Source organism: Lampetra planeri, chromosome 43 (genome assembly GCF_965212315.1).
Source record: "Lampetra planeri chromosome 43, kcLamPlan1.2.h2, whole genome shotgun sequence".
Classification (NCBI taxonomy): Eukaryota; Metazoa; Chordata; class Hyperoartia; order Petromyzontiformes; family Petromyzontidae; genus Lampetra; species Lampetra planeri.
This window is the reverse complement of record NC_136149.1, coordinates 2,985,300-3,004,202: the sequence shown is the minus strand read 5'-3', so window position 1 is coordinate 3,004,202 and position 18,903 is coordinate 2,985,300. Positions and strand designations below refer to the sequence as shown.

The following is an 18,903-nucleotide window of genomic DNA, read 5'->3' as shown; positions in this document are numbered from 1 at the left end:
GAGGGGGGAAATCTAGCGCAGGCTCACTGCCTCGCTGCCGTTCCCCACTCGTCTGCGGTTCCTCCTCGCCCCTCTGCGTCGTCATCTCCCGTGTACATCACACGGTGCACAAATAACAAGAGCGCTCAGACACATTCGTCATCAACAACGTGGCCTTAAAAAGGAACGAGTATATCGTTAGCCACGTTCCGGGCATTGGCCACGTTCTTCACAGCACACACAGAGGCCAGGGAGGTGGAGTGGCCTCTCAACGTGCTGCGGTAAAGGGGCATTGCCCGAAACGTCTTTTTCAGGCAGTGTGAGTGACGAATGTGTCGAGGTTGTTTCGGCATAGAGCAGTGGTTTCTTAACCTGGGGTGTTCGCTGTACTCCCTAGGGGTGCGAGATGACCTCCTGGGGGCGCGAGATGACCTTTCTGGGGGGGGTGCGAGACATTGCCAGATTTTATTAGAAGGTAAATCATCGAAACACAAATTAAACACGGGCACGTAAGTAAAACTACTTTATATTCGTGGTTCTTTCGGTAAAGTCACGTAGAAGGGAAATAATAAAATAATACAAATATAAAGCATTAAAAATTCTCACGACGTTTCGACTGCAACACAGGCAATCATCAAATGCTGTGGATTTCACACCTGATGATGATTGCTTGTGTTGCAGTCGAAACGTCGTGAGAATTTTATTGTTTGATATCTATATTATTTTATTATTTCCCTTCTACGTGACTTTACCGAAAGAACCAAGAATATGAATCCCTGCAGTCACGAAAGAAGCTTTAAATAAAAAAAATAAAACTACTTTGTTTCATCAAATCCCTACGTATTTATTAACATTATACATAAAAAAAAAATTACGATTGACAATCAAAGGGGTGCAAGGCTGCAAGTAAAGGTTAAAAACTATACTCTTTGGTTCTGTTGGTAAAGTCACGTAGGTATAAAATAAAATAAATCACGACGTTTCGGGCGCAACACAAGCGTCCGTCATCAGGTGGGAAAGCATGGTCTGCTGCTAAGGCAGACTGTTTTAAAAGGTTTGAAATGGGTGTAGCCCATTTCCTCTACAATAGTTCAATCAATAGTTCAATAGTCTACAATAGTTCAATCAACTATTGTAGAGGAATCAAAAGTGTACGTGGAACTCGCTCGCCATCTGCTGGCCACATGGAGGCTTTGCAAGTTTAGAATTTTTGGCAAGGAAAATTGCACAAGATCCTGTGCAGAGCCATCGTGACCCCACCAATCCCAGGGGGGGCCTTTTCGGGCGGTCAATTCCACAAAAGATTGCGCAGCGAAGTTGCATGATCTCTTCTAGGCCTCACACGTTTTGCCAACGCCTTGGCAACTTGTGTGTTTTGTGCATTTGTGGTTTAACACCGAGGAGGCTTTCGCGACCCATATCATTTCGTAATACAGTTTTTTTTTGGGGGGGGGGGGGGTGGGGTGAGATCGCGTAAATTTAGAAATGTGTCGTTAACCCTGCCACCATGCGACACGGCCAATTAGTAAGGTTTGTCACGTAAACAAAACGCGACAATTCGTTACTAGTACACCACCACCGGTGTGTTGGAGAGAAAATCCACAGCATTCACATTTGTCAATTATTGTTTGCTAAATGCAGACGTGCTAGAAAGGATTGTGCTGAACACTCCACTTGTCACTAAAACCTTATTACGTGTTTCTTCTCAGGATGTTAAACTCCACAAGAGAGCACGAACCTAAGAATTCACGCTCATGTGCCGTGCTCTGTAAAGCAAAATGCCAAGGTTTTGAATGTGCTGCACGTACGTTCCTATGTCAGGGACCGAGCCTACCCAGAGGACAACCACTGTTGCATTCTAGCAAAGTGGTCCTTGTTTTGTATGTACGTATGTTGAACTTCTTTCGCACCGTAAGTAGCTAACCGTGCTAATCGGAGGTGCAGGGGAAGGACAACATTCTAAACACAAAAAGCAGTACTAAAGAAATTAGTTTTCAAACTAGATGATTTAAAAGTGCATAGCTTCAGTGGCTTCCTAATATCGGAAGAGCGTTCCAGACGGCCGCAGAAGCGCAATGCTGTGATCGTTTTTGTTCGATGGCCCAGCCATTGTGGGTTCATTTGTGGCAAAGCAACTTCGTGTGTAACGAGTTTGACCTTTTCATGTAATCGTGTGGCAACCGGAGGCCAATAAAATCTAAGAAGAGGTGCGGGGAAAGGTCAACAAATTAAACTTAACAAATCAGTTCTAAAAAAATGAGTTTTCAATTTAGTTTGACGAGTGTGATGAACTTGCGTGTTGATCAAGAGACGAGGGGTTAAATTCCACAAGGCATGCAGACTGATTCACGAGGTCACATGTCCAAATAGGCTCGTGTGGCAAAAAGTTAACAGTGCATTGTATTCGTGTAGTCCTTTGTTACATTTTCGCGAGATGCATTGTGATCCTTGTCACGTGTGTGATTAAATTCCATACAGCACCACCTACGAACGTACAAGTCCTACAAAGCAATGGGTTATGTTATACTGTACTGTTATGGAGCTTCACGATTCCCTGTGGTCCTTGTATATTGTGGAATTACATCGCAAACGGCGTCACCAAATCAAAAGTACAGGTCCTACAAGGCACAGCGGTGTAAGGTTTCGAGATGCCATGTGGTCCTTGTACCTTGTGTGATTACATTCTACAAATGACCACAACTAAAAGGACAGGTCCTACAAAGCACAGCAGTGTATTCTTTCGAGATCCCTTGTGGCCCTTGTACCGTTTGTGATTAAATCCCACACGGCACCACCACCAAATCAAAAGTACAGGTCCTACAAAGCACAGCGCTGTAAAGTCCCCAGATTCCTTGTCGTCCTTGTACCTTGTGTGATTACATTCCACAAATTACCACAACTAAAATGACAGGTCCTCGTGGTCCTTGTACCTTGTGTGATTACATTCCACAAATCACCACAACTAATAGTACAGGTCCTCGTGTTCGTTGTACCTTGTGTGATTACATTCCACAATCACCCCATCTAATAGTACAGGTCCTACAAAGCACAACGCTGAATCCTCTCTTGCCCTAAGGGACTCCCTTTGACTCCATCCGGGTCCTGTTTGGAGGGTGCCACTAACGGCGGCCTTTGCCTCGTTCGCAGTGTTTGTTGTTTGTTGTTGTTGTCGTACACGCAATTAAGGAGCGTGTAAACCCGGGCTTGGATCAAGCTTCGCCTCCACTTCGTCTGCCTGTAGAGACCGCGGCGTCTCGGTTAAGAAGCTGACGCGCTCGGGATGTAACCGGGAACGTTGCACTGGAAAAGCCCGACTCCCGCCGCGGAGCCTCGGCCTGGCCTAGACCGCCTACCGAGTTTGGTGCGAGGAAGGCGGCGGGCCGCGCGGGCAGAGGTGAGCGGTTTGGCTTATCACCCACCACCTCGTGCCACCATGACCCGTGGTTTATCCTCGACCGTATCAGGGATATTGTTGTACTGTAGTGCTATGTGTGCGTGAAGGGGGTGGGGGAGACATACGTGGTGGAGAGACACGGGAGAGTTCTGTACAGAGAGACGCAGAGAAGGATTTAGACATCGAGAGAGAGACAAAGGTGTCTTTGGCGTGTGGACGGAGGGAGAAGAAGAGAGTTTGATGTAAACACGGGAAGTTGCACCCGAGAGAGATGGAGACGTGTGTGTTGACCAGGGTGGTGAAGCATAGTCAGACAGGCCGCCACCACTCGGCCATGGAGATACGGGGACATGCCCCGGGGAAGACGAGGGGCTCACGGTCGGAGATTGACAGATGCGGAGACGAGACAACCACATTACGACATCTACAGAAGCCAACATCGTCAGACAGAGACACAGAACCACAGTGGGACACACACAGAACCACAGTGGGACACACACAGAAGCCAACATCGGCAGACAGAGAGACAGAACCACAGTGGGACACACACAGAACCACAGTGGGACATCTACAGAAGCAAACATCGGCAGACAGAGACACAGAAACACAGTGGGACATCTACAGAAACCAACATCGTCAGACAGAGACACAGAACCACAGTGGGACATCTACAGAAGCCAACATCGGCAGACAGAGACACAGAACCACAGTGGGACATCCACAGAAGCCAACATCGCCAGACACAGAGACACAGAACCACAGTGGGACATCTACAGAAGCCAACATCGGCAGACAGAGACACAGAACCACAGTGGGGCATCCACAGAAGCCAACATCGCCAGACACAGAGACACAGAACCACAGTGGGACATCTACAGAAGCAAACATCGTCAGACACAGAGACACAGAACCACAGTGGGACACACACACACACACAGCACCAGTGGAACATGTAAACACTTGCCGTATAAATGGAATGACAGCTGGGAATGAATGTTGTCTGTTAACCAAACGCAACCGATTTGCCCTGTTTTGACCTTACACGCAACGTGCACTCCGATTGCGTTGTGTGTGCGGGTTAGGTTCGTGCAGCACTGTGATGCCAAGATGCCGACGGTATGGCCCACCTTGCTCGACCTGGCCCGCGAGGAGTGCCTGGGCATACTTCGCAAGCTGGGTGAGCGGGGCTGGTGGGAATTGGTGGGAAGTCACTTTGGGAGATGCCGGGAACGATGGGGAGATGTTACGGTTGGAGATATTTTTTTTGTAGATTTACAGTGGAAAAATTTCGATTTAAAGCTTTCGGTAAAGTCACGTAGAAGGGAAATAATAAAATAATAAAAATAAACCAATTAAATACAATTCTCACGACGTTTCGGCCACAACGCAAGTAGCCGTCCTCAGGTGAAGAACAGGTCTGTCGGAAAGACAGCGTCTGAATGAACACCACCAAGCTTGGCAGCGTATATTTAAGCTGGGTTAGAGGGGGAAGAGCGCCTTGACGAAGGAATTTGCATATCAACAGAGGAATTTAGCATATTTATGGAAAATGCAGATATGGACAGTGGAAACACAAGCCTTCAAATTTTGACTTAAGAACAATCTGCACCCACATTCAGTGGCGTAAGTTTAAACTGGCAGCTGTGCAGAGGGTGGATGCGGCAATTGGTTCAGGTGCCAAAGCCAAACGTTGACTGCTCTAATTAAATTAAAATAAAACGTGGAATGTAAATGCGAATGGCGTTTTTGTTCTTTTACTCTGTTGAAAACATTGTGGTTGTCAAAGGGGCCCCATCTAAACTAAACTTTTTAAAATTTTACCCAGGCATTCTTCTCACTCCTACCTATAGGATTTTCCTCTGGGTCCTCCGGTTTTTCTCTCCACATTTAGAATTAACATGCGCTTAGAGTATTTGGCTGCTATACCTTTCCATATGATAAGCCACCTCATTGGGCTATAATTTGTGACCAGGTCACTTCTGAACAAAACAAAGCTATATAGCTAAGTGGGCCTTACGTGGCAAAATAAAATTAGTTTAAACACGTTCCTTCGGAGTGGGCAGGTAGGAACTTGGTTGGACAGCGCATTCGTGCACGACAGACAGACAAATAATCCCTGGTGGGCAGTGTGGAACCTGTTGTTCCTACCTGTATGTATAAAAGATAACTTGACTTTAGGTAGCCAGGCAGACAGCCCCCTTAACTATCGCCCCCCCCCTCCCTTAGGCCCCTCCCCTGACCCCCCTTCCCTTAGGCTCCTCCGCTGACCCCCCCCCCCTCAGGCCCCTCTCCTGACTCCCCCCTTCCTTAGGCCCCTCCCCTGACCCTCCTCCCTTAGGCACCTCCCCTCTCCGTACCCGGCAGTAGGTCTCCACCAATCAAAGAGCTGTTTATGTTATATATTTATTTATGCACGACAGACAGTCAGACAGACAGACAATAAATCCCTGGTGGGCAGTGTGGAACATTGTTCCTACCTGTAAAAGTAGCCCTCACCGCGCCGCTGTCTGCGTCGTCGTGGTTTTTGTGCCCAGAGCTGGAGGCGTACGCGGCGGCTGTGAGCGCCTTGCGCGCTCAGGGCGACCTCACCGTAGAGAAGCGCGATCTGCTCAGCGAGCTCGGAAAGGTGTTCAGCATTTCCACGGAACGGCACCGCGCGGAGGTGCGCAGGGCTTACAACGATGAAAGGCTTTCCACCATCGCTTTCCAGTGAGTACGCTCGCAAGATGGGTAACTATGCCCCATTGTTAGTTGCCTTGCCACGACTTGGTGTGCTCGGGACTTCACGAAAGTAATTTATTGAGGAGGCCAAGTGGCTCCGTTTGTTTTTCCTATTGTGGTAAAGATGGGAATTGCAGTGACCTAAAAAGTAGTTCTGTGAAGTCTTCTTCTTCAACCAATTCTCGAACACGTGGTGTTACACCGCTCGCCGTGACAGTCCATAAAAATAATTCCTCTGTCGCGTGTCATGACGCTGATAGCAGCACAGTTGGATTATAATTGGGCAAAACATTATTTTCTGTCTTTTATTTTTCACCTTTGCCATAGACCAGAGCTGCATGTCTTCCCTTCGTTACAGTTAATGTGGATTTCGTATAGAGGAGGTTACGTGGTTGGCAGCAAAGGGCAGTGCAGCCAACTCCATTGTGGTAATTCTAGATTTGAAGCTTTCGTGACTGCAAGGATTCATATTCTTAGGTTTTGTTTTTTTTCGGTAAAGTCACGTAGGTAAAAAATTAAAATTAATTAAAGTAAAATAAAATAAAAATAACGACGTTTCGATTGCAACACAAGCAATCATCATCAGGTATAAATGAAATATTGTGGTAAATGCCTATCTACACTGTCTACTTTTTACGAGCCAAGCTGAACAGCTTGGCGAAGTACGGTCAAACACCCCCCACAACCCACATGGCATGGGGAGGCTCTTATCCAGCCGTGGCTTGACAGAGAGGCTGTACATGTTACATAGAGGGGCACTGACTTGCCCTACCCCTTTCAGATGCGCCCTCTGCGGCCATGTGGAATGCTCTTCTGATATTAGCAAGCCACTATAGCCTTGCACTTTTAAATCTAGATTGAAAACTCGTTTCTTTAGAACTGCTTTTTGCGTTTAGTTTGTTGTCCTTCTCCCTGCACCTCCCATTAGCGCGGTTGGCTACGTACGGTGCGAAATAAGTTCAACATACTGTACATACAAACAACTCTCATGACCCACATGGCATGGAGAGGCCCTCATATGGCCGTGGCTTGACAGAGAGGCCCTACATGTTACATAGAAGAGGACTGACTTGCCCCTTCCTCCTCTCCATCGCTCCACCCTCCACCGCAGCGTGTCGGGGCCCAACAGTGGCACGGAGTGGTCCATAGAGGGGCGCCGGCTCGTCCCGCTGCTGCCCCGGCTGCTGCCCCAGACGGTGCTGACGCGCTCGGCCAACTCGGCTGCCCTCGCCATGTCCGCCCACAACGCCACGCTTCCGTCGCCGGGACTCACGGGCAACAAGGAAGGTGAGGGTGCCTGTTCCAGATTTTTGAGTTTTGAATTCCAGATACTGGATGCCCAATTCGGGATTCTGCATTCCAGATTTTGGAAACGGGGTTTTATATGCCGAATGCCGGGTACCAGATTATATATCCAGATTCTAGTTTCCGGATTCTGGATACTGGCAGGCTCGGTGAATCTTAATCAGCTCCACTCGTTAAGTTGATGGGTAAATAGACACTGACTGTATGCTAAAGTGTTCCAGATAGGCTGAGTACTGGGCATTTCACTCATACAATTCAAACCTAGTGCATAATAATACTCATTGGGGTGTAGCATTGAGAACATTTCCCTGCCAACGTTTACGTCAGCGGTTAATGATATCTCATACCATTCCTTGGCGACTCCACTTTACCAGCCCGCACGAGCTAGCATAGTGAAGTATGGTCAGACCGACACAGCGTGGGGAAGGTTTATTGAGAAGGTCTGCAACTATATTGCTTTTATTATTACACGCAGAAATTTGCAGCGCAGCAAATTGCTACATGGTTAGATCCCCGGGGCCCGTGGGTGGCCATTTGGTAATGTGCACCGCTAAACTTCGGAGTATGAAGTTTTTTTTGGACTAAATTCATACAATACTTAATGAATAAAATGATTTTGAAAGTTTCTCGTTTGGAAACTCTCTCGGGTCTGTGAGACCAAGGGTTTCGTGCAGTCGTACCACATTGCTGTACAAGAGTTCAAAGTGCCGTTTGCAGTTCAAATGTTTAATATGTACCCCGTAAGTTAGCATTCGCGATTGTACAGTAATTATCAAAATTACTCGTGGCTTCAAGGTAATGTCACATGCTGCGAGGTCGGTATATGTCTTTTTGGGTTGTTTGATGTTGAGCTTGTATGCACAAGTGACAATGATTATCAATTACGCACGCCTACCTACATGCAACCCTTACGCCGGGCACCAGCAGCGGCCAAAAAAACGTTCATCAATCCACGGAGAACACGCGCTGGCTGCTGCTACATTCGGTGCCTGAAGAAGCTCCTCGGCTCGTGGCGCGAAACGTCGGACATCGTGTCGAATTAAACATGCGGCACGACCCGAAAACACATCGGGGGGGTCTAGCGAACGCCGTGCGTGACCACGGCGGCACTCGCCTTCTCTAACCGATGCGGATGTATTCACTCGAAACCAATAAAGCGGTGGACGTTTGTCATTGCAGTGGTGGTGAGCTACAGCTATGCCAGCCCGTCCCCAATCTCCCCGACCGTGTGCACCTCACCACTGGGTGGCGCCAGCAGCAGCAGCAGCAGCAACAACAGCAACAACAACAACAGCAGCGGTGGTGGCGGCGGCAGCGTTGGGGCGGGTGGAAACGTTGGGGCGGGCATTGGGGCGGCAGCAGCAGCAGCAGCAGTGGTACCCACCAAGTCTCCGCGTCCGGCCAGTCCGGCATCGAGTGTTGTCGTGCTGCCCAGTGGGAACACCGTCTACGTGAAAAGTACGATCGCCGCAATACTATTTTTGTCACGATCCGACGTGACGTAATTCTGCACGGTGTAGATTATAAAACGCGTTTTTTTTCTGTATTTTAAAGCAAAAAGCTGGGCTTTAAGAAGCTTTCTGCGTACAATTATGACTTGCATCTGTATCGTTAACGATCTATTGTCGGGTGTCACACTTTGGACACGTATGTATGTTGAAATACTTTCGCACCGTACGTAGCCAACCTTGCTAATCAGAGGTGCGGGGGAAGGACAACACATTAATCACAAAACAGCATCTAGAGAACACATTGGTCCTCCTGGAAGGCGTGGTTTATTCAAGTTGTTGAGATCTTTTCCGGAAGATGGTTCTCGATAGCAAAATATATTACCACCCAAAAGAAGGCCAGTACCAGCTGATCACATAGCTGATCAGATAGCGTTAATATTCATCTTCAGGAGATGACTTTCCGTACTCGTACATTATCTTCAAAGAGAGAATCTGTGATTCTCACAGGATTGTCCAATCCAGGAGAGCCTGGATTGACAGTCTTAGCAAGGCTGTCCTGGGTATAATCATGATTTTATATACAGCGTCATGCTAATTGCATCCCACAGCGCTGTACATTAATTATATACGAGGGCCCAAATCCTATTTACAGCCACACTACCAAGCAAATGAAAATCCTCCGAAAATAAAAATGAATAAATAAATGGCACCAAAACAAAAAAGGGCACGCACATCACAACAGAGAAAAAATTAGAGCCCATTGAGTCGCCACATCCAGACCACAATCTCAACATCTCAAATGTCCAAAATGTGGTTTCCTATTTATCAGCATACGCCCGGATGAATGAAATGGCCTTCAGTTCGGAATTGAATAATGTGCAATGGAGCAATTTGGCGAATATCGACATTTCGTTCATTTTGTGTTTAGTTTGTTGTCCTTCCAGTGCACCTCCGATGAGCACGGTTGGCTACGTACGGTGCAAAAGCAGCTCAACTTGCGTACATACACGGGACACACTTAGTCCTGGTAACAAGACATCACCCATTCCACCGGCTGCGCCCTTTTTCAGGCGTCAGCTGCTCCGAGGACGACGAAAAACCCCGCAAGAGGCGTCGCACCGACTCGTCGAGCTCCCCGTCGCTCGCTCTGAGCGATGGCACCCTCCGGCTCGCCACGTCGCCCTCGCCCCAGCCGCCGCCGGCGCCGCTGCCGCCTCCGCAACCACCGCCGCCGTCTCCCGCCACCGCTACCGCCACGCTCACCAGCCCCACCGCCGTGTCCGCGGGCCACCCAGCCTTGTCAGGGCCGAAGGTCGGCGTCTCCGTTACGGCCGGGTCGCTGTTTTCTGGTGGCAGCGGTGGCGGCGGTGGTCAAACGCAGCAGCAACAACAGCAGCAGCACATGTTGAAGCAGCAGCAGCAGCAGCACACGCACCACATGTCGCCCGTGAAGATTACGTTCACGCGGCCCGTCACGCCCACCACGGCGAGCTCCACGCAGAAGGTGCGCGACGTCACCGTTTGCTCATGGTGTCTCGGGGAAGAACGCGGTGTGTGCGTGCGTGTGTCTGTGCCGTTGTCTGGAGGGCCTTTGAGGCGGATGCCTGTGATCTGGCTTTGTGGAGCCAATGGTTGGTGGATTGCGTTTAGATTTGTGGAACTGACAAATGCGCTCTTAGGTCCGCTAGGCGGGCATTAGATGGCAGTACATGGAACGGCCGTACATGCACCCAGTATATAACGTTTTTATTTTGTTTTCACAAATTTTTCTCTAGACGCTCCGGCAACAAAACAAGTTTAACCTTTTAAACTCTCACCAATTTCTCCCGGTGCCACCAACCAACTTCCCTCTCTCCTCCGCTAAGCCCCCTCCGCTCTTTCTCTCCCTCGTGTCTCTCCCGTCGCCACGTCGACTCTAGGTGATAATCGTGAGCACCACCGCGGGCCCCACCTTTCTGCCGGGCATCCTGTCCAAGCCTCACGGCCTCGTGCAGCCGGGCGGTGGCGCCGCCGCTCCCCAGCACCGCGCGCCGCCCGTGCTCATCGCATCCAGCTCGGGCGGACACGGCGGCCAGCCTCTGCTGCTGGGGGCACCCATCGCCGTGGCAACCGGGTCCTCGGCCGCCACCGTTTCCGTGGCGACGAGCTCGCACGCCGCCCTGCACCAAGGTGACCAAGGTGACGGGGGCTTGAGCGGTTGGCGCCGCCGAGCTACGAGCCCCCGGCCAGCCGAGTTCGATTCCTGCTCACGGCCAACACCGGTGACGATTATCTGAACCGGTCATGGATCCTCCCTTAGGTCGACTCAGCCTTAAGTGAGCACCTGGTGCGATACGTAAACATCGCCGCTAAAGGGAGGCACAGGCGGCCGGGCGTGGTGCTGGCCACCTACCCCCTCATGTGTCGTGCCGGCCTTCATAGGTGTTCGGTAACAGCACTTGCCCCAACAGTCTATTAAGGCTATACGGGGGATATTTGGTGGAGCAATGGTGTAGTGGTTGGCACAGCTGCACTAATATTGGGAGGGGGATGGGGGGAAAACAAGTAATGTAATTCTAGGTGCGACATCATTCCGCGCGTTTGAACAGCTTGGAATGAAACGTCGAAACGTCGGGAGCCGAAGTTGAATGTGACGGACGCGCGGGTTGCGGCCGTGGCAGGTCTGAGCGTGGTGGCGGGCGGCAAGGTGGGGCCACCCACCAAGGCGCCCGTCATGGGCCCCGCGCGAGCCGTGGCAACCAACCTGCCACAGCAGATGGGCACGGGCAGCGGAGGCGGACAGAGTGCCGCTCAAAAACCCACCATCCAGATCAAGCAGGAGTCGGGTATCGTCCGCCTTCACTCACTCGTTCTGCTCGCACTTTCATTCACTCATGCACTGGCACTTTCGGAAATTCATTGTATCACTAATGTTTATATTTCCTCTCAATATCACTCAAATCACTGACACTTTCAGTCATTCACCTCATTTGTTTATGTGTAGTGGTGGTGTTGACGCGCGCCGACAGTGATAGATCACGGGGCGGCGCGGGGTGCGTGGTTGTGCGCGCTGACACAAGGTGGGAAATAGGATCGTGGGCAGCGCGCAGTGATTGGTCAACTGGGGTGGGTGCTCTCAGCGACGTCCGCATGAAAGACTATAAAGGGGGACGCGCGGGAGCACTCGGGGAGTTGATAACCAGTTGAAGATCGAAGACGGAGTTGAAGAGGTAGGGCCCTGAGACCCCTAGTCCCGCTGTCCTTGTAAGGGCCGGGACCCTGTGTGGCTCGGAGGCGAGACTGTGGGACCCGTGGTCTGACGTCCATGTGGGACGAGGCTGTGGGACCCAGAGTCGAGACAGACACCCCAGCCGGGTGGGTTCCAAGAAGCTACGGGGCGTAAGAGCCCGTGTGGGTGTAGCCAGGGGAACCCCGTGGGTTAGGCTGCAGTTAGCCACCCGTGTAATATAAGTTGGTGTTAATAAAGAGTGTGCTACCCGTAAAGTCGTCTCCCGCCAAGTTACTACATTACATATGCACGCTCTCATTATTCCTTTAGTCTACTCATTCGTTCAACATTTCATTCGTTATGCAGCGATTCACTACCTCGTTCGTAATTGCATTCGCTCCTTCTTTGACTCATTAATTAATATTCTTGCGCTTGAATTCACCTGCTGCTTCATTCAAACACGAATTCTCTCGTCTCTTCACGTGTTCATTATTGCCTATTGTCACTCGTGATTGGGTTGTGCGTATTTTTATTGTCATGCTTTTCCTGAGTACAACAACATGCGACGACAAGCAGAGTGAAGGTTTATCGAACGACCCACACGGCCGACGCGCCACGGGGGCCTTCATCCAGCAGTGGATTGATTGACTAAGGGCGGCTCTAAATTAATATTTTCACTTGCGCTTTCGGTATTGTCACACAAGACAAAATGCGCATCAATTCGGAGCTCTCCACACTGTGTCCACCGGTGAAGCCCCTGGAAGGTGCCGTGAAAGAACTACTTCTCAAGTCTCTTTGCTTGTTTGTCGTCGCCCACACCGTCAGCGTTTAACGCGAGTGCACGCATGCACTCCCACACTCAAGCAGGCGTGAAGATCATCACGCAGCAGCTGCCGCAGAGCAAAATCCTACCGAAGCCGGCCGGCGTGGCAACCACCGCGGCGCCTATCATGGTGGTGAGCAACCCGGCTGCCGTAGTGACCACCCGCCTCGTCACCGCGCCAACGGGTACGCACCCCCCCTCCACCCCCATCACGCTGCCCCGGCCTCGCGCTACTCACGCGCGTCTCGAGACGGTTCAATTCTCCCGTGGAAAGAAAGCGCACGTTGGAAAGCGTTGTGGAATTTACAAGCGAAAGGCGACGTCCGTCCGCGCGTCCGTCCGTTCGTGCGTCCGTCTCGTGCAGCAGTCAGCTCCCGTGTGGCGTCGCCGGGTCCCACCTACCTGAAAACGACCAGCGGCAACATCATCACGGTGGTGCCCAAGTCGCTGGCGTCATCGCTGGGCGGAAAACTTCTGAGTTCCACCGTCATGTCCGGTGAGATTCGCACAACCTGAGATGCGAGGCGATGCTTCGCCCGTCGGATGCACATGCAGATGCGCGCCCTCCTCGGTTGCGTGTCCTCCCGCTGTGTGAGTGGAAAAACGAACGAAGCGAAAAGCGATTTCCCCCCAGAAATAATGACACACCAAAACTTGGTGAGATACGATGCACGCACACCGCGCACGGTAAGGTGGCAGGACGAATAAGTTCAGGGTATGCCGACGTGTGACTGTATCACTCCGCGTACTGTATCGTACGGCTCGGCCTCGCAGTTGGAGAAAGCAGTTCGTAGTCGGTACCGCTCGGGATCTGCGTTATAACGGTGCGCGCTCCGCATTGTGTGAGAACCACGTGAAAGCGAGAACGCGTTGTGTGGACAGCGACGAGTCAAACGGGGACTTAACCTTCGATTTAAAGCTTTCGTGACTGCAGGGATTCATCTTCTTGGTTCTTTCGGTAAAGTCACGTAGAATGGAAATAATAAAATAAAAATAAAACATAATAAAATAATTCTCACGACGTTTCGGCCACAACGCAAGCAGCCGTCCTCAGGTGAAGAAGAGAGTCTGACTCTGTCTTCTCGACAGACCTGTTCTTCACCTGAGGACGGCTGCTTGCGTTGTGGCCGAAACGTTGTGAGAATGATTTTATTATGTTTTATTTTTATTATATTATTATTTCCATTTTACATGACTTTACCGAAAGAACCATGAAGAGGGGACTTAACCGTACACGTTTGGCGTTGGCCGTCTTGTTTATTATTTTCGTCGTCGTTCAACAATGCAGGCACAACAACGAAGATCACGACCATTCCGGTGTCGATGGCCTCCAAGTCGAACGTGATCGTGGTGCAGAAAGCTCCCGGCAAGGGAGCCTCCATCCAGGGTCTCGCGGGGAAGAGCGTCGTCACAACGCTGCTGGGAGCGGCCGGCATGGGAGGAGCGGTGAGTCTCCGCTCGCGTGTGATGCCCAACTCCCTCCCACCCCCTCTCTCAGTTTCATTTTCATTTCATTTACTTGGTGTAGCCCTGTGAGCCATTCGGCTCTTGAATTGGGTGCAACATGAACAAGAAACATCTTAAAGCGACTATGCGCAAATAGAAAAATCTAGGTAAAAACAGCAATCTTCCAGAAAAAGCACCGTATATCAATGCTGTGTGCAAAAATCCCAGTGGGATGTAAGTCAAACAATAACAACCATAAGACAATTTACATTAAAGTTAGCAGGCTAACTCTGTACTACAACAAACAAATATGGCTAAACCAAAACGTTTTCGAAATCACCAAAATAAAGCTATAAAAGCAATGTAACGGTGATCATAGGAACTGTGATTGAAATTTGACAATAAACAATATACATAACATGTACTACCAAACTTTTCAGCCATAAATTTCGATTTAAAGCTTTCGTGACTGCAGGGATTCATCTTCTTGGTTTTTTCGGTAAAGTCACGTAGAAGGGAAGTAATAAAATAATAAAAATAAAACATAATAAAATAATTATCACGACGTTTCGGCCACAACGCAAGCAGCCGTCCTTATGCAGCCATAGCTGGTTGCATGAGTCACTCCGTAACATCTCTCTCCATACATCGTAGCATACACAACAAGCCGGGCAAGGCAGCCCCAGTTCAATAACGGAGCCTCCAGCATGGACATTAAGAAGCGCACGCAACTTTTATCGTTCATTCATTCACCGCGCATAGTCAGCGAAGGACCCTTGCCGCGCCAAACGTGTGAACTCTTGCGGCAGCATTCGCTTAAACTGCTCTTGGCTGCCATCCATACACCGGCGTTTCAAGTGATTTGTTTGATACACGGATCACGGGGTGGGGGGGGAAGGGGTTGGCGCCATTCCTTTGAAGGTCGCGGTCCATTTCAAAGCGTGCAATTTGCTTGAGTTTGCGCAATGTTATGAATACATTCGTAACTCTTACGGGGCAATGCGTCGGCCCTGTGGTAGAGAACGGCCCATCGAAGCGGTTATTTTAAAGCCGCCTCTTGAGATCGAGAGGTTTTTGGTTCACGCACTAGGGGGCAGCACCTCGTCACCCACCCTGCTGCTGGCTTTCAAAATTCATACTTGACATTCTCAGAGCCGGGAATTGACCACATTTTAAGTGCAAAATCATATTTAATGTGATGGGTATCAATATATATATTTTCATTTAAAGCTTTTGTGACTGCAGGGATTCATCTTCTTGGTTCTTTCGGTAAAGTCACGTAGAAGGGAAGTAATAAAATAATAAAAATAAAACATAATAAAATAATTCTCACGACGTTTCGGCCACAACGCAAGCAGCCGTCCTCAGGTGAAGAATGAAACACCACCAAGCTTTGACAAAATTCTTTTGTCAAGGCGCTCTTCTTCTCCCCCTCCAAACCAACTTAAATATACGCTCCAAGCTTGGTGGTGTTTCATTCTTCACCTGAGGACGGCTGCTTGCGTTGTGGCCGAAACGTCGTGAGAATTATTTTATTATGTTTTATTTTTTTATTTTATTACTTCCCTTCTACGTGACTTTACCAAAAGAACCAAGAAGATATATATATATATTTTGTTTGTGTGCAGTCATTGGTGAACGGGCTGAGCCTGTCAACTTGCTGCACTCGAGGGAAAACCGGTTGTCTAATCGCAGCAGAACTGTTACCCGGATTCGAACCCAGGAGCTCAGCTGTGCCAGCTCAGCACGCTGGATGCTCTTGAGCCACTCGGCCAACATCAGCATTCATTTGTTTTATTAAAACGTACAGCAGTAAGTCTATGGAAGGGGAGTGATGGCTGGGGGCCCGCACCTCCGATTAGCACGGTTGGCCACGTACGGTGTGAAAGAAGTTCAACGCACGTAGAGACGGAGTGGCAGCCAAGGAACATTTCCGTGTTAACGTCCGCCACGGAGATGGAGTGGTGAAAATCATCTGGCGCGTGGTGGCAAGATGAATTATTGCATTGCACGACCATGGTTGGAAAGAGATCATAATCGGAATATTTAATTATACTGCAGGAATCCGAAGAGCTATAAAGCTCTCTTTAACAGATGTCTAGTGGTTCACATATGTCCAATAAATCTTGGTTGATGATGATGAAAATGATGATAGCAATAACAACACCTCACTCTGAAATCAGTTAAACTCATTTCCTTTCAGGCAGATTCAGAGAAGCGTCAGAATTCATGGCAACATTTTCCCTGTTGTGATTTACATTGAGTAGCACTCCTCTGCATTTACGGCTCCTAGTCCGAGCCGGTGGTGGAAATTCCACATTCCAGGCAGGTACCGCTTTGTAATTGTCAATGTCCCACATTGGATCGGAGATCAGGGCCATCAGTGGAGAGGATCAATGCTGGCAGATGCAACACTTTCGCTTGTGACTGACTTTGAGGATGTGATGAGTCACACGGTGAAAAGAAAACCAGTGTGGTAAGCTTTAGTAAGCCGGTGACGCATCATCAGTGTAAACATACAGCCCTCTTGTCAGACCACTGCCGGATGAGAATATCCGCGTGCCATGCGGCTTGCGGCGGTTCACTCTGGCTTGGTGAAGCCGGGATGCATAGAGGTGGGAGCATAGGGAGTTCCATACAATATTGGAGTTTGATACACTGTCCTCTGCTGCTCACGATGTTATCCCCACAGCCAATAACAACTTGCCGTGCATAATGGTTTCCTGTACCAGACTTCCCCTTCAGCTCGCCCTTACCGGCATGGGGAAGTACGGTCAAACAACCCCATGACTGATACTCCGTGGGGGGTGGGGGGGGGGAGGGAGGGCCGTCATCTAAGAGTGGATTGACAATGGACTATAAACAAATTATTATTATTCCTGTGATTTCCACTCCGTCACAGATGTTCCTACCCACTCATTCATTTCCTGTTTTGCAGGAGAAGCCTCCTCTTGCCGTCAAGCGCCTTGAGTCGACGTTTAATTTCGCGTGATCGCGCAGTTGAACGGGTCGTGAACGCTCGCTCGTTGTGTTTTTCCGCACGGCAGCGGTTGGGTTAATGGGAAACATCGGCGGCAGGAGCGTGGCTTGCCACGTTCACTGCCGTCCGGAGGCTCCACATGGTACCAGTTAGTGGGCTCGGCGCCGTGGCTGTTTTTCATTTTGACGGGTTTTCTCCGCCTCTCCGTCTGAGCCCTAACTTCCGTTGCGAAGGCCCCACTTTGCGTTGCGGAGTAACGTCGTGACGCAGCCCGTAGACACCCCACTTTTTCACAGTGCTCACGTGCCGTCCCGTCCGTCTGTACGCCGTGTTCGGCCTGTGATTACTCGGCACGCTGGCTGATCACATCAGTGGACTGTGATCTAATGTAACATCATGGCCGGAAGAATTGCGAAACATTGTTCGCGGTTACATTTCACGTAATTTCCACCTTCCCCTGTATACGCGCACAGCCCTGTTGTGTCAATCCACTGCTGGATGAGGTTCTCTTCCCATGTCTTGGAGGTCGTGTGGGTTATTTCACCGTGCTTCACCGTGGAGTGGGGGGTGGGGGGGGCAGTAAAAAAAGTTATTTCTCAATTGAGCATCGCCTCTTCACAACACTGAGCCAGTGGTTAAAATTCCTCATTCCTATGGTGGGGGCGAGTTTATCCATACGCACAAGTACAACATTATAATGTCTGCAACGTAGCCTCAACCTGCTGTATGCATGGCTATTACTCATCTAACCACCATCCAAGCTCTAACCCTACTTATCTCCTGATGAGATCGGGTGTATTCCGGGTGATACGGTAATTTGGCGCAACTGAAAATCAAACTTAATGGTGCTGCTACTTTGGCCCTCGCGTATTTCCAAGCGTACGCCAAAACATTTACCCTGCTGTCTGGCGCAAGCGTTGTGATGGGCGATGGCTGCGTCGTGCCCTTTACGAGGGAAATCTGGGTGTCCCGAGGGTCGTAAAAAGAAAACATTTGGATGGCCAGGCAGCTTAAGCGGTCAGAGCATCAAGCCGGCAAGTTTGTGAGCTCTTGGGGTGAATCCAACTTTCAGCCGCCAGTGATTAAACACTCACCTAAAGTGTAGCGTGTTGATGGGGCACTACGCTGGTGAGATGTTATCTCCCTCGCTTGGTAGGCAGCAGGTCGTGGGTTTGATCCCGACTTTGGCGTTTGCTGTATATTTGGAGTTTGCCTGTTCTCCTCGTGGTCGTGTGGATTTTTCTCCGAGTCTTCTGGTTTTTCGCTCCACATTTAGAAACGACGTGCATTTAGAGTATTTGGCTGCTATGAATTTCCACGCGATAAGCCACTTCGTTGAGCCATCATTTGTGTCCAGGTCGCTTCTGAAAAAGAGCTACGCAGCTCGGTGTGGGGCCTTACCTGGTAGAATTAAAATTGTTCAGTTACCAGTGACGGTGCACAACAAACCCGTGACGTCACACGTGGGTCTATCGCTCTTTAAGTTTGGATCAATTCAAGGGGGTTACGCGAAGGGATCTCCGTAGTAGTTGTACGGTCATGTGTCTCGGTTGACGTGGCCCATTCTCGAGCGCACGGGGTGATGCGCCGCTCTCT

General features: G+C 49.8%; 1 protein-coding gene across 5 annotated transcripts in view; it reads left to right on the top strand.

Moving 5' to 3' along the window:
- The first annotated feature begins 3,055 nt into the window (after nucleotides 1-3,055).
- EMSY (EMSY transcriptional repressor, BRCA2 interacting) overlaps nucleotides 3,056-18,903 on the top strand; it is a 35,775-nt gene continuing 19,927 nt past the window's right edge. For 2 of the 5 annotated variants that reach the window (XM_078614054.1, XM_078614049.1), the window contains exons 1-11: nucleotides 3,057-3,373; nucleotides 4,456-4,550; nucleotides 5,908-6,082; nucleotides 7,206-7,381; nucleotides 8,579-8,857; nucleotides 9,921-10,354; nucleotides 10,770-11,019; nucleotides 11,511-11,675; nucleotides 12,923-13,066; nucleotides 13,246-13,377; nucleotides 14,170-14,327. In XM_078614054.1, the coding sequence (XP_078470180.1) occupies nucleotides 4,481-4,550; nucleotides 5,908-6,082; nucleotides 7,206-7,381; nucleotides 8,579-8,857; nucleotides 9,921-10,354; nucleotides 10,770-11,019; nucleotides 11,511-11,675; nucleotides 12,923-13,066; nucleotides 13,246-13,377; nucleotides 14,170-14,327 (1,983 nt within the window). In that variant the 5' untranslated portion in view covers nucleotides 3,057-3,373; nucleotides 4,456-4,480. Of the gene's footprint in view, nucleotides 3,374-4,455; nucleotides 4,551-5,907; nucleotides 6,083-7,205; nucleotides 7,382-8,578; nucleotides 8,858-9,920; nucleotides 10,355-10,769; nucleotides 11,020-11,510; nucleotides 11,676-12,922; nucleotides 13,067-13,245; nucleotides 13,378-14,169; nucleotides 14,328-18,903 lie in introns of all 5 variants that reach the window. The other 3 variants (XM_078614055.1, XM_078614052.1, XM_078614053.1) reach the window with 3 other exon arrangements.